Here is a 15,410-nt window from a genome sequence, read left to right as displayed (position 1 = left end):
CTGCCCAAAGCACATCCTGCCCCATTACGTTGCCTTGCTGCAGGGTCTCTTCCTTGCCCTGGCTGGACTGAACTGTGAGGGCAGGGTCTATCTGGGGCTGGCTCAGACAGGCTTGTGTCAACCCTGCAGGTGCCAGAAATACTGCGGGGTGGGGGCCGGGGCTTTCCCGGCAGGATGGCTGCAGTGGTGCTGAGTCCCGGCCCACGGCCAGGCCGGCCCAGGCGCCTCCTCTCTGCCCTGAGTCCAGGGTCCATGCCAATTTGCATGTCCCACTAGCCAGAATTAGAGGCGGCAGCGTGGGGCAATGCTCCCCTCTGGTGGCCATCCGCGGCATTGCGAGGGGGAAGCTGGAGCCACAGAGGGGAGACGGGCCCTCCCAGGAGCGGGTCCCTCTCACAAACGGGGGAGTGGAAACACTGCACACGGAGCAAACCGCCTCCATTCAACCGCATTGTGCTTCCCCACCCTTTGCTGTGTCCTGGCGCTGCTGGCACCCGACTCCTCAGCGGCAGGAGCCAAGAGCCGCCAGTTTCCCTTAACCGCCAGCGACTCTTCGGGTTCTGCAGTTTCCCGTCTCTCCTGACGCCGGGGCTGGGATCGGGCATGTGCGTGCGAGTGGCCGACAGCCAGGAGAACAGGCGCTGGGCAAGCTCCCCTAGCCCCGCTCTGCCTAACAGCTTGATCCGGACCTGCAGGCTGCTGGGAATCCCGCCTTGGGCTCTCCCCCACAGCTCTGCCCCTGCACTCCAATCCTGACCTGCAGCACCCTGGCGATTCCAGCCCTAGACTCCTCCCAGCTCAGCCAGTGCCCCCCAGTCCGGACCGGCCGGCTTCCCTGCTGTGCAGTCCTGGCACCCCGAACCCAGCTCGGCCGGTGTCCCTTAGTCCGATTGGAGTGATTGCTGGTCACCCCGCGTCCGTATGAAGCGAAGCACCCGGGCACACCCACTGTATGGAGACCAGAGGGGCTCCTGCTTTCCCTGCTCAAACCCACGAGGGCCAAGCAGTTCCATCATATCTCCCGGTCTTGTCCCCACCCCTGCCCCATGGTCAGCCAGCAGCTGTGCGCTCAGTCTGCTCCAGTGGTGTTACAAGGTCCCAGCAGCAGCTCACCCCTCTCTCCCCTGGTTAGGCTGACATGCCCAAGGGGTTAGGGAGTCAGCATAAGTGCAGGGTGCCACGAGAGCAGCAATCAGCATAAGTGCAGGGTGCCACGAGAGCAGGGTGCCACGAGAGCAGCAATCAGCATAAGTGCAGGGTGCCACGAGAGCAGGGTGCCACGAGAGCAGCAATCAGCATAAGTGCAGGGTGCCACGAGAGCAGGGTGCCACGAGAGCAGCAATCAGCATAAGTGCAGGGTGCCACGAGAGCAGGGTGCCACGAGAGCAGCAATCAGCATAAGTGCTGGGTCCCACGAGAGCAGCAATCAGCTGTGTGCTCTTGTGATGGATAGGAGGAATGCTGGCCAGCCCTGATGACTAAGGGGTTAAACTCAGGTTGCTAGCAAGGGTGTCGGCAGGGGGCCAGAAGAACCAATGGGATACAAGTGCTGACATTTAAAATCCTGCTGCCTTTCTCTTTGCGTGAGTCCTAATTTAAGGGCTGGAGGGAGCAGATGCAGGTCTCAGAACTACCCTGCCTGCCGGGCCTTGGAATATGGATCAGCTCAGATCGTGAGCAGAGGGAAAAGGTCACAATTCAGTCAGGATCAGAGTATTTTTCTTTGCTTTGGGCCGTTGAACTTCTTTGTGTGAATTTATGCCTCCCGTCCCCTTTCACTATCTAAGAGCGTCCCCAGAGATGTTCTCTGTTTTAATTTGTTTTGCTCTGTAACACCTAGCAACCTAGTATGCTTGATCAAGTTCATCTTTTTGTTTTGTTAATAAAATCATCATTTGTAAAGCGATGATTTGATTCTCGTGTCCTGGATGGTAACAGGAAGGGCAGACACTGAAATGGGGGAGAGGCGACAGGGCCTGTCCCACTGGGTCTGCGGGGGCCTGGAGGAAGCAGAGGTCCCTGAGCTGGGGAGATTACCTGCAGCCCGGTGTTGATGCTCATCGTGGGCCCCGCATCGTTGCGTGGGAGGACAGTGATGGAGACGGTCTTGGGCTGGCTCTGCCGTTTGACCTCGGAGGCGTTGGCCACGATGGTGAAGCTGTCGGCCAGGGATTCGCTGCCGTCGTGCACGTACCAGACGAGCTGCTGCTCCACCTGTGGGGATGCGGATCTGAGGCACCTGCATGGGGCTTGCGCCTCTGGGAAGCCACTGTGCAGGTGGGCCTGAGTACGGGGCTGCTGGGGCCAGTGGAGCTACTCAGGGGCCGCACAAGGCCTGGGCTCCTCACAGCTCTGGTGTACAGGGAGCAGGTCATCTGTGCTGCCATGGGGGTGGGGTGGGAGGAGGTGATAGGCCTCACATAGGCCTCCTCTCCTGAATGATCCATCCGGGGTCCTCACTGCCCCCGGCGCCCTGCCACTGAGGGAAGAGCCGTGCAGGGACCGAAGGCAGGAGGTGACCTTGGTATCTGAACGTGAAACAAACCTGGATCCCCTCCGCTGCTTCCCGCTTCTCTGATCTCACTTTGCCTGGGTGTAAACCAGGAGTAACTCTATTGGGATTGGTGGAGTTCTACCACAAGGGGATCCGGATCAGGCCCCTGGGTTTAACCTAGCACAAAGCCTTCCTGGGGTGGTGTCAATCCACCTCCGGAGGGACTGACCCATCTACGGTCGGCTTCATACCTGGGTCCAGGTGAAGAGGTGCAGGCTGCCCTCGCCAGGGTGGTCCATGTTCTGGATGATGCCGTGTCTTGGTGGCTCGAGAACCATGAACTCAACATTCATTGCTGTGAAATAGGTGCTGGGGATGGTCAGGATGTCCGTGGAGAGGGCTATGGAGCTCCCTTCAGCCACTGTGATGTTATGGACGTCCAGCGGGACCGAAATGGGAAGGACTTCCACGTCCACCACAATCCCCTCCAAGGCATCAGCCCCACTGGCCGTGACATCCACGGTGAAGTGGTCACTCTGTCCCTTGGGCCTGGAGTGCAGGTAGAGCAGTTGGCCTTCGTTGATGTCCTCCTGGGTGAAGGTCTGGACGGGGTTGAAGACGGGAGGCTCATCGGCAGGGCCGCTGAGCTCAATCATCACCAGGAGCCCTGAGAGCGGGGAGCTGGTCACGGAGTAGACAATGTCCTGAGGGGAGATGTCCTCATGGGCTACCTGTGTACGGGAGGGAGAGAGAGAGGAGTGGCAATGCCTGGGCGATTCCAACCGGCAATGGGAGAGGCACTTCGCTCCTCCTGGTGTGAGCAGGGTGCGACTCCTCCCCCGCGCACACAGAGCCCGACTCTCAGCTACACAAAGGCCCCTGTCAGTGCTCAGAGGGGCTAAGTTGGGCATGACTTACGGAGCCGTGAGGCCTACTCCCTTCTGCTGAGCACCACAGGTCTGGATTCCACTGCCTGGTGGGGTTTACTGCCACCGGTGCCAGGGGTCGACCGCTGCCCTTCTGAGTATGTGCCATCGCACACCCCCGGGCACTGGTGGAAATGGCCATGCCAGGGGCAGGAAATGGAGATTCGGGGCCAGTGACTGTTGTGTTCAGTGGGTCTGGCTCTTCAGGCTCCTTGTTTGAAGTGCGGCTCTCAGAGGAGAAGCAGCATGACCTGGTGGGGCTCCAGGCTTACTGTGTCCCCTGACTCCAAGACCAGATCTAGGCAGACTGCAGCTACAAAGACAGGTAGTAACCGGTCCTGGAAGCTCCCTGGACATCTGAGAGTCAAGTGGGCCCTTCATCAGTAACCCAGGTCCTCCAGGGCCAGTTGTGCCCCCAGGTACTCCTGTGCAGCACCATTATCTGCGTGACACCTGCACAAATCCACTGAGGCCTGTTGGGATTGCACAGGGCTGTTCCCAAGCACAGAACCTCAGCAACAGGCTCATGCAGGTGTAGCATAATTTGGACTGTAAGATCTTCACGAGCAGTGCTGCTGCACAAGGTGGCAGGGACTCAGTGCGACACACAGATCCCAGGGCTGGCAACGAGACCTTAGCCACACTCAGCCTCCGCCATCCCGTCTTTGCACGTGCAGAATGAGAAATCGGTGAGCAAGGCTAGCCCTGGAATCTCACAATGCAAAGATCCCGGGTCCTTCTGCATGGTAGATCTGCACTTTAAGGGGTGTGTGTTCCACCCTCTCTCCTGGGGAGCCCTTCAGAGCATGGCAATTCCAGCCCTCTGTGGTTTTCACTAGTGGTGAGGCTTGTGCACGGCAATTATCACTGTGCATCATCCTTCCTGTGGGAGCCAACTGCATTGACCGATTATTAGCCTGTCCATAGGAAGGATGTGCTGGGAAAACCCATGCCTGATTTAAGTATTTTCCCATATTAAATTCCAAAAATGTCCTGTAGGGTTTACTTGCTAGCAGAATTTTGCTATACTACATCTCTAGCCAGGAAGATACATGGCGGGGAGGTGAATAAAGGACCGGAAAGAAGCCGACAGATGGCGTTACTTACCAGTAAATCATCTTTCCTAATCTCCACCACTTCTCCCGGGAAGATGTGTATCTTCTCATGGTGGATGATGGTCAGGGGACTAGGAGGGGTGTCCAGGAGCACCGTGATCTCTAGTGTGTCATTCACAGCCACCTGGTTAGCTACCACGGAGAACTGGAATGTGTCCTTGGCATTCCTGCTGCCGTTGTGCTGATAGCTCACGTCTCCTGCCAGCAGGTCCTTCTGAGAGAAGGAAGTCACTGGCCGGCCCCTCTTCAGCACCACACCTCTCCTGGGTGGGGTAATGATCTGGAACAAGATTTCCTCATTGTTCCTTATGTCCATGTTGGTCTCTAGGAGGAGGATGGAGGAGTCGATGGTTCCTTGGCTCCCTTGGTGGATGACTAAGCCAGGTTTGTTGACAATGTTGAGGTAGGGGTCTGAGGCCTGTACTTCCAGGAGGGCTGCAGTTTGGTGTAGGCCGTCAGAGGCCTGCAGCTGGATCCAGCCTCGGTCTGCTCCGGAATGGACAAAGAGAATCTTCTTCTTCCTCAGGTCATCCTGCGTAAAGCGATACACCTGGCGGCTCCTGTCATCAGTGGAGGTGATGCTACCAAAGAGAATGTCCTTCCTCACCAGCACCAGCTGCGCGTCAGAGAACCCAGAGTCCTGGTCTGTGAAGGCAATGTCATTGGTGGTCAGCAGGCGCTGCCCATGCCGCACTACGTTGAAGACCTTGCTCACTACCTGGACTGGTGCATGGTCATTGACGGGCTGAATGGAGACTCTGAAGACACCTCTCACCTCCTCTGCCTCAGAGTCAGCACTACCCTCACCCTGCTTGATGGCCACAAATGGGATATCATCCTCTGTAGTCTCAGAGTCGTCGTGCTGATACAGAAGCCTGCCCTGGAGGATGTCCTCATTGGTGAACTCTGTTATGACCTCGTCTTGGGAAAGCCACTTGGATGGTGTCCTCCAGGCCAGCTTCCCGTGCGTTGGCCCCTCAATCACCTCGTACAGGTAGTCCATGTTGTTCAAACTCCTTACAAACAGGTGGTCCTTGGAGATGACAGCCTTCCCCCCTTCCAGGACGGATAGAAGGACATTGGTCAGGACAGGTGCATCTGGGTCCCCCCCAATACTTATCATATAGGTGTACACAGGGGAATACTGGGCACCAGCAGTGACCTGGAACTGGAAGGAGTCCTCAGTCTCTTTAGAGATCCTGACTGTTGCGCTGTAGCTTAGGTGATTTCTCTGCAAGTCCTCTTGGGTAAATCCGAAGCCCTCTGTCAGCCTGCTGCCAAGAAGTTCAAGGTTCCCCTTTTTGGGTGCTTGGATTATCATGTAGTAGAAGGAGACTGGGCCAGAGGTTGGATCCTCCAAGGCTGCTTCCATTTCCCTAGTAGTGATGTTTTGGTGCCGCTTGCCCTTCATCTCAAGAGGGACCAGGGTCCTCATCTTGATGGTGCTCTTCTTGATCCTGATGAGGAAAGTGTTGTTTGGTAAGGTCTTCTGGCCAACTTGGACCTCAAACCTCAGCTTCTCCATTACATCTTCCAGATGATGCTCAGTGTCCATGCTGAAGTACTGTACGCGCCCTTGCTCAATGTCCTGCTGGTGGAAGGACTCCACTTTCTTCCACTCCCCTCCCATGCTCCTTTGTTTCTGGACTTCCCCATACCAGAGTGGCTCTGTGAGGCGATACAGGATGGTCACTCTTTGTTTCACAGCATTGGTCTCCACGGAGAGGTTGGCTGTGGTAATTGGAACGGCACTTCCTTGGGAGACAAACAGGCCGGTGTTGTTGCGCACTTGGATGTCGGGCTCTATGGCAATGACTCTTAAAGTGGCCACCGGGCTTCTTACCAAGCCGTCGCTAACTTGGAAGATGAGCTGTAACGCTGGCCCACTCTGGTGGACGTAGACCACGTTGCCTGCTTCTAGGTCCCTGCAGGAAAACTCCTCGGTGGGCACCCCAGGGTTAAAGTCATATTCCACGTAACCTTCTTCCATCCTCTTGCCACCAAGTAGCTGGAATTTGAGGCTGTCACAGGGGGTATCGTCATCCAAGGCCTGGATGATGTCAGTGCTTAGATGCTTTCGCGTATGGTCCAGAATCACCATGAGGTCTCCCTGGGGGAAGATCACCTGCGGGGCATCATTGATGGGATTGATCTTTATGGGCAGCAGGTATGTCTGGCCTTGCCATAAACACTCAGGAACCCCCCTTCGGGTCGTGATGGTTACCTCCAGCAACAGCTGGTCCATGGGACCTTCAGAGCCATCATGGACATACTTGACTTTCCGATTCACTATATCTAGCAATGTGAACTTCCTTCTGGTCCTAGAGCCGTGGGTATCTAGCTCCAGCTGGCCATGCCTGGGTTCGTTTGTGACACTAAAGAGGACTTGAGACTGTCTGATGTTTGCCTTGCTTAGGTCTATTGTAGGTTGGGTGTGTTGCCATTCCAGGAAGGCTGTGCTTCCTTCAGCTACAACCAGGGGGCTGACGTGCAGCAATCTGGTGAAGTTAGCAAAGGCAGGAGAGAGGCTGGGGTCAAGGTGGCATGGTTCTACCTCTGGGCCTAATGCTTCTGGCCAGGCATCTGGAGGAGCGGTGCTGGGTGCCTCGTCCTGCTCATATGTGTCCTCGTAATCGGAGTACTTGTCCTGCCTCCTGCAGCCGGGCGTTATGTCCTTTGTGACCAGAGCATCTTGCAGGCTCTTCTTCTCCAGATTGACCCTCAGGTCCTCCAGGCAGCCAATGAAGGAGCTATTGGCAGCGCTGCCCTCTGACAGGAAGGCAAGCCGGCGTTCCTTGAGCCTGCGGGAGGCGTCTTTGTTCATGCCGCCCAGGAAGAGGCTGCCCTGGAGATCGAGATAGCTGTGGATGCCCCTGTTGGAAGTCCTAGAGGCATAGTAGTCGACAAGGATCTCAAACTTGTAGATGTCCACGTGGAGCTTTACATAGTGCTGCTGCTCGTCGCTGATGAATACATTATTGTGCAGGATGACGGGCCCGTTCCCTTTCTCCACCACCCCCCTCAGGCGCCCGTCATAGATCTCCAGGTACAGAAAGTCATTCTGCAGCCCCGCCTGGTAGATCAGGGGGGCGTGCTTGATGCTGGTCACGATCACAAACTCGATAGTCCCGTCTTCCCTCGCGCTCCACCCTGGGAAAGCGATATACGAGCGTGGGCCCAGGAAGCCGAAGGGATCATCTGGCCCAGCAGAGAACTCCTCGCTGCACCCTTCTCGAACCTCATGGGACACTGTAGAGCTGGCGCCGGATGCCCATGGAGACAGGACATCGATGCCATTGAACTTTGCTGCAAGGAGGCAGCCTCTGAACGGTGAGCTGGAGCCGGTGAGGTATGGCAGCTGCAGACTCCCTGTCCCGCCCACATAAAGGCCGTACTGAATGTCCAACCGCCGCAGGGGACCCGGGATCTCCATGGAGGTGTTAAAGAGGCCGTCCACGGTCAGAGTCACCCTACCGTCTCCCAGCGAGAGCGCCGCATCGTGAGTGACGAGGTTACTGAGGCGTGGCCCCGCTGGGGACTGGAGCGTCACTTCTTCTGAGCCCAGCTGCAGTCGCACCTGCAATGAGAGCGGAGGAAAAGTGGAGTTAGAACCTGGGGACAGGCAGAAAGTTCTCTAGGATGGACAAGGACACAGGGTGCAGCTGGGGGGTCCTTGTACCCCGATGGTCCCCAGCTGCCAAGACAGCCCCATGGGCTTGTCAGAGGCTGGGAGTGGGCAACATGGGAGGGATCGCTTGATGTTCTCCTATTCTGTTCACTCCCTGTGGGGCAGCTGGCATTGGCAGAGTGGCCTGGATAGACCTTTGGTCTGACCCAGTCTGGCCGCCTTATGTTCAGTGAGCCACCAGATACAAGTCCCAGCAGTCCTAAGTCTGCTCAGATTATGCCGGGACCAGCCTAGTCCTAGGATAAGGACAGCTTAAAGATGGCTTAAAATTGCTCTGGCCGTGCCCTCTCCTGTGGTATTCCACATCTTTTGAGTGCACCCGCTATTTCAAAATAAAATGGGCTTGCTATTCCGACATCCCTGGAAGCCTCATTCCACATGGAGTAAGGGATGTTTGGGAGTAGCGCTCGATTTCGAAATAAGTAGGTCAGGATCAATTTCGAAATAAGCTGAATCAAAATAACATCGAAATAAGATCTGCAATTCACATAGCTCAAATTGCATCTTATTTTGCCCTATGGTGCAGCGTAGACGCACCCTTCCTGTTTCTGGGGGGGAGTCAGAGCTATTCCAGGGCTGGTTGATACTCTCTTCTCCTGAGCGCCTTGCCTCGCAGAACATGCTACGGGTCTCCCACCAGACATCTCGAACTCACACCTCAGAAAAAGCTGGTCCCTGCCCCAAAGACCGTCCCATCGCTTTAACGTTAAAAAGGAAGACGGGAAGGAACTGCAAAGCCCACGCCAGGGCAGTTGTCGGGCTGCGTGACTGAATACAGGAAAAAAGCACTCCCAGAATGCAAACCCACGGGCCCCAATGCTCCTCCAGGGTCAACGTGCAGCGCTGCACCGAACTCCAAGGAGCTGCGCCCGTTTGTGCCAACTCCGGCGTGTCTCAAGCCTTCCCAAGCTACGCTGGCCTGGCTGCAGTGCACGCGCTGGGCACATTCCCCTAGGGCCTAGGCAGAGCTCTCTGGAGCAGGCAGTACAAGGCAGCTTAATGTTGCCGCTTTAATGTTGCATTGCTGCAGTTTGTGGCCTGCGCACACAGGGCGATCCATTGCCACGTCAAGCGTCCCGTGCGCTAACGAGGCCTCATCTGTGCCCCCCCGTGTAGAATGGGCAATGCCAGGTGTTGGGGAGCTAGTGGCAAGTGCTGGCTTCTGCATGGTGCTCGCTGTGGCCGTGCACACACATGTCGAGGGGCTAGGTAATTTAGCTAGAGGTCTTTCTCTGCTGCTTGCAGCGACGGTGCCTCTCACCTGGCTTGTATTGAAGCATGTGCATGATGCTTACCTGTTAGGGCTGGGGGGGTGGTCCCTCAGCCTGCGCATCTGTCCAGGAGCATAAGGCAAAATCAGAAAGCCCTTTATGCCCCTGCCCAGGCTGTCTAGACAAATGTGCCAGGTGAGTAGGTTCCTGGGGGCCCGGGGTGGGGCAGGAGCTGGGTGGGGTTTGGCTCAGTCTCTCACCAGGATGCTGGGATGAGGGGTTAATAATTTATCAATAGGATGATAGGGCTGTGGAGTTGTGGCTCGATGGATCGGTCTGTCTGTCTGTCCTTCCCTCCCTCTCTAGCATGCGAAGATACTCCCCAGCCCCTATGTGAGCGCCAGACCCGTTTGCTAGGGGCCCACTCACTCCTTTCAGCTCCCGCCCTGTCTCTGGGCCTGGATCAGCAGCTCCCATTTGGGGCTCGTGTCTTGAACAGGCCAGATGGGGGCAACGCATTTGCGAGTGTGGGCGGGAGGGGGGGGCGCGGAGATCCTTGCTGGCCACAAGCTCTACCTCCCCCTCCATGCTGGGGAGGCCAGCCTGGTGCTGACGCTTCATTCCTGGGGCTGGCTTGGCTCTGCTCCGTAGCCATCAGTCTCCCTGCCGGCCAGGGAAATAGCAGCCTTGGCCTCCTCAGCCGCCGGGACGCTGCGCCCACAAAGAGCCGCCCCGGAGCCGGGCTAAGTGGAGGGTTTGGAGGATGGCCCCTGTGGGACGAGGCTGGCGGGATCTCTCCTGACAGATGGCCTCCATTAGAGAAACCTCACCCATGGTCTTGCTGGAGCTGCAGCCAGCTAGGCTCTGTCGCCTGTGGGGGGTGGGGGGGCAGCCCGGGCGGCTCTCTTGGGCCTGGAGAGGTGTGGGGGGAAGGGAACGTGTGTGGGGGCTGCTCCTCCCTGTTCTTTCTTTGTGCAGCCCCACAGATGGGCAGTTCATCCCGCCCTGTGGCAGCTTGGCCTTCTCCCCGCTGGCACCCTGGATGTGCTCCCAGGTCGCTTTTCGGGAGCTGGCCTGCCCCGCCCCACCCTTTGCTCCTGAGCTGGCAGCTGGCGCAGCATGAGCCACAGGCTCTGGGGCCGTGCTCGGCAGGTGGCTTGGCTGAAGGGATTTCAGGGCTGGGCAGAGGCTTCAGCTCCACCACCAGTGGGGCCGTGGCAGGAGGCCAATGGGGCAACCTGCCCCACCAGCACTGACACACTGGGCAATAGGCCAAGACCTGCTCTCCTTCCTGGGGTTTCCCACTGGCTGCCCCCTGAGGTGGCTGTTCCCAGGGCTCCCCCAGCAGGACGGCCTGTCCCTCCCACTGAGAGTCCTTCGCCTGAGGCACGCCTGCTTGGTCTGACTGGCAGGGGGGGCAGCAGGTGCTGCAGGGTCCCACGACATGGCCCCCGCTTAGCCTGACTCTGACCCCACGGGCTGTTTTGTGGCCTTGGTTAGTGTCCAAGGAGAGGACGTTGTCCTGACAACTGTGCTGCATGGGTGGGCATTACTGCCCAACTCACCCCGCCAGCCACACAACATGCCCCTCCCCACACGCCAGCCCCCCCCCCCCCCGCGCCTCTCACACTGGGCCTGGTCCCAGAGCGAGCCGGCATAGCCCACTGAGCTCAGCGGGGACGAGCCTGCCTGTGCTGAGGCCAGTGTGGGCCTGCTGCCGGGGGAGAGAACATGGCTGACCTGCAGGATGCCGGAGCGGAGCTCCACCAGGAGATAGTCAGTCTGCCCCGCAGCCAGGAAGAGGAGGCCGCTCTGCTGGCTCGTCAGAAACTGCAGATGGAGTTGGACTGTGCCGTAGGCATCCACCAAGGGCATCTCCACGTAGCTGTCTCCAAAGAAGGAAGCTGAGAGGGAAAGAGAAGAAGTTCAAGGCTTGGCCTCCTGTGAGGGGACTTGACCACCACATGGAGCCAAGACACCTCCCCTCCATTCACCTGCAGAAAGGCCTCTGCCCTGTGACCTAGCCAGGGTCTCCGGCTGTGGAGTTCCTAGGTTGTCCATCAGAGGCTTCTGATGAGCGACATGTGGTGCACTCTCCAAGCAAAAGGGTGGACGTGTGGTCTATTGGACGGAGACTTGGGAGTTCTGGATTCTCCCTGCTCTGCCACTGCCCTGCTGGGTGTTGGCAAGTCACTGGCTTCACCTCTTTCTGCCTTTGCATCCCTTCCCACTCTTCACCTGTCTTTGCTGGCAGATCTGGGGCTCGGCCTGCCCACAATTGCCTAGCCTAGTGCGACTGCATTACAAATAACAACTGACTGGGGGCTGAGCGACTCGTCTCCGTAGCGCCAGCTGGAGCCAGGCCAGGGTGCGAGACGGGGCCTTACGGACGAAAGCCAGCTCTGTCCCCTGGCTGCACAGAGCAGCCGCTTTTCTCAGGAACCCAAGTGTCTTAGCTATATAGGCTGGTTTTTCTTTTATCTATTCAGGTTCATTTATTTTTTTCCGCACAATCTATTGTTTGTAACCTCAAGGAACCACGCTGGGGGCCCAACCCACGAGAGATCTAATCTCCTCGCTGCATTTCCATCAGCTGGGGACTGAAATGCTCCCACCTCGCTGGCCTGGGCTATTTCATTGCTCTGCAGCAGTACAAAAATCAAGCGCCAATACAACCGGAGGAAGCGGCGTGTCCTAGCACTGCCACTAGGTGGGGAAAGCAGACTAGCATTGCATCCTTCCTCTTTGCTACCCACCGCCCTCCTGAAGAGCGTTATAAAACCTCTCTCGCTGCCGGGGCCCAGCAGTGCATATACCCCCGGCTGGGCAAATTGAAGCCACTTCTATCACTTCCAGTTGGTGCCACCTTCAGGAGCTGCCCAGCTCTGATGGCAGCAAGTTTCGCTCTGCAGAAATGTGTTGCCAGTTGCCAACTTAGTGTCATTTGGGAGTTGGCAGATCAGGAAAAGGGAAGGAAAGTGCTTCACACAAACCCTTTCCCCTTTCTGGGTATCCCTTTGCCATGGGGTGCCAGAGAGCTGGGTCGAAAAGGTGTGGAAGGCTGAGCACAGCCAGGCTGTGACTGGGCTGGAGTGAGATCTTTCCTGCTGTCTTTTCACAAGAGCAGGTTTCTGAGCTCCGGTGTGCTGGCCACATTCTGGTTTTGGAATGTGGCTGGTAGAGGTGGAAAAGACTCATCTGGCCATCAAGTTCACCCCACTGCAAGGAAAGGACATAGGCTTCCGTAGTGGCTGTATCAGTTACTGGGCCAGAACCTGAACAGTTGTAAATCAGTGTAGACCCAGTGAATCACACTAGCTCAGGATCTGGTCCACGCCCTTCATTTTAGACAAAGGGCGTATCTATTCAGCCTACCAAAATCCCATTTGCCAATGCATTTGGACACTGCATTTCTCTTTATTCTTGGGGTTTGCTCCCATGTGCTGTTGCTTCGCATTGTGGAGTAGTTGCTGAATTCCACCCCCAAAGAGGCTGCTTTTTAGTGATAAGGAAATGTATTCGTTTGTACGTCTGTGTGTGCACAATGTATGCCTATACTGCTATTTTCCATACCAAAAAACATTCCAAGACTTTAAGATTGCAAAATCAAGCACTGAAAACTCTGTAAATGCTAGAATTAGAAGCAATCAGAAAAATAGTATGTGCTCCTGTAATTAAAGACTGTTTATACATATGCACAGGATATATATGTATAGAATATGTACACATGTATGCAGTATTTATATTTATAATGTTTGTGTGTGTACAGTAAGTCTGTGTGTGTACCGTAAACGCACATACACCAGAGAAACCCACCCGGGTAATACCTTACTAAATTTACTTTAAATAAAAGGCTATAATATTGTGTGTGTGTGTACTCAAAAATGCTGCTAACTTTAACTTAAGATTGTTGCTATGTATGTCTCCAAACAAACATTAGAGTTAGAATTCCCCCAAGCATTTAAAAATATGGACAGAAAGTTAAGGGAAGGCAGATAAATAAACAGAGATAGCACCACTCCATGCAGTCTCTTAAATTAGTGTACTTATTTGAAACAAAACGTTGCATATTCCAGGAACAACCTTAACTCTGCCCAGTGCCCCTGCCCAGTTTCAACTAATAGACTAAAGATTCTCTTACATCTTCCAATCGTCCGTCCGATATTGTCACAAAACATTGTCTACCACAGACCCCTGCTTGCTCACCCACATATTGGTGTCCAAACACATCAACATCTTGCCTTTTATTCTTCATATACAGGACATAGACTTAACTCTGCCCAATCCCAACAGCTGTGTAGGGTCAAACTACAATGTGACCTTGGGGGACAATCTTTGAGGATAAGAGGGTTTAAGGTTTGCCTTCTTTGAATGTTACAGGCAGGATTTTCAAATGTGCACAACCTACAGCTAAGCATCTAACCGCATTCTTAGGTACTTAGGTAGTCTGATTTTCATAGGTGCTGCTGACCCATCCGTGCCCTCCTCCCTGGACATGCTCCTGCTCTTGGCGGCCATGAGGCTGGGTGACAAAGGAGCCACCATTACAGATCCCCAATACCCCAGGTCTGACTTGCGGATGCAGGGGAGATTGTCTGGAGGCTGGGGAGGGGGTTGCTGGGTTTCTGGCACCCATACCATGGTGCTCAGGACCAGGACTCAGTGGAATTACTCCTGATTTACGCTGGTAGCAACTGAGAGGAAAATCCAGCTCAGTCCTTAAATATCAGCTGCCTTTTGGTGTCTGATTTTAGGGATTTCATAGTTGTGTCCCAACGACCACATTCAATGCGATCCAGTTGCAGTTCTTAGGGGCCTCAGGAGCTTTCCTGCATGACTTGAGATTGAGCCCAGTTATCTCCGTCACTAAAGCTGACAGCTTCTAGCAGGGACAGGAAATTAACCAGGCTTCTTCCCTGTAGGGGAAGTTTGTGAATACAGGCTGCAGAGCAAATGGGAAGCCGACATAACACTTGCTGATTGTGGATCAGCGTCCGGAAGGGACGGTTTGAAGTAAGCCCATCATTGGAAAGGTTAATTACACTGGAAGCGGGAAATCCAGGGGGCCTGTCTCTTTGCCCCATTTTCTTATCGATGCCCCCTCCTCTGTTGGCTTGTGAGCTAACCCTTGCTCTTGCACTGAGGGCAGGGGCCGCTCTGTGCCTACCCATCATGTGTAGGCGTTTGCCTTCACAGCTTCCAGAGGCTCTGCTGAATCCCAGCCTTTAGGGACAGTCGCACGGCTTCAATAATTTAGAGACATCCCTGCTATTATTCAGCCACGTAAACAGTGTTTTCATTCACCCGCATAGAGGATGATGTGCCTTTGAGAATTAGGGGTGTTAATAGTTAACTGGTTAACCAGTAAGCCTCTCCCTTAATGGGTGAGGCTTACCGGTTATGGTTAACCAGTGGGGAACGGAGCAGCCCCCTACTCACCAAGAGCGGGGGGAGCTCCAGCCTGGTCAGATCAGCCCTCGATCATGGCGGGGGAGGGGGACAGTCCAGCCCAATTGCATTGCCCTCCCTCCTCCCGCCTTCTGCATTTAATTGGTTAGCTGGTTAAACTTAACATTTAACCAGGTAACTAAATAAAAGTGGGATTTTACATCCCTAGTGAAAATTAGGGTATGTCTACACTACGCAGCTTTTAGCGACAAGGCTGTGTCAACCCGGCCTTGCTGCTGTCAGTTTGTGTGCCTGATGTTTGCCGGCACTTTTGCAGATGACATACAGTGCTCCTGCAGTGCTGACACACCAGAGTGCACACTGTCACTCTGGCTCAGGTGTGAGTGCAGACACACCCTTACACGTGCGGCACAAGCCCAGCTCCACCCACTTTTGGCCAGGCAGAAGATGCTACACATACAGGCTTGTGCGTGTTTGAAACCTGCCTGCCTATGAGGGGCTTGCTCATTTCCGGTTTGTTACACATGCCCTGGGTACGTGCCCTTTTGCAAGCTGGCCCAGAGCAAA

General features: G+C 55.4%; 1 protein-coding gene across 1 annotated transcript in view; it reads right to left on the bottom strand.

Moving 5' to 3' along the window:
- The window catches only part of CSPG4 (chondroitin sulfate proteoglycan 4), an 82,082-nt gene that overhangs the window by 18,735 nt on the left and 47,937 nt on the right, over positions 1-15,410 (bottom strand). Inside the window, exons 2-5 of the mRNA XM_075897386.1 lie at positions 11,175-11,338; positions 4,528-8,112; positions 2,746-3,225; positions 2,038-2,214 (exon numbers count right to left, since the gene is read on the bottom strand). Of these exons, the coding sequence (XP_075753501.1) occupies positions 2,038-2,214; positions 2,746-3,225; positions 4,528-8,112; positions 11,175-11,338 (4,406 nt within the window). The remainder of the gene's footprint in view (positions 1-2,037; positions 2,215-2,745; positions 3,226-4,527; positions 8,113-11,174; positions 11,339-15,410) is intronic.

Source organism: Pelodiscus sinensis, chromosome 14, assembly GCF_049634645.1.
Source record: "Pelodiscus sinensis isolate JC-2024 chromosome 14, ASM4963464v1, whole genome shotgun sequence".
Classification (NCBI taxonomy): Eukaryota; Metazoa; Chordata; order Testudines; family Trionychidae; genus Pelodiscus; species Pelodiscus sinensis.
The sequence above is the reverse complement of the archived record's forward strand: the minus strand, read 5'-3'. Positions and strand labels throughout refer to the sequence as shown.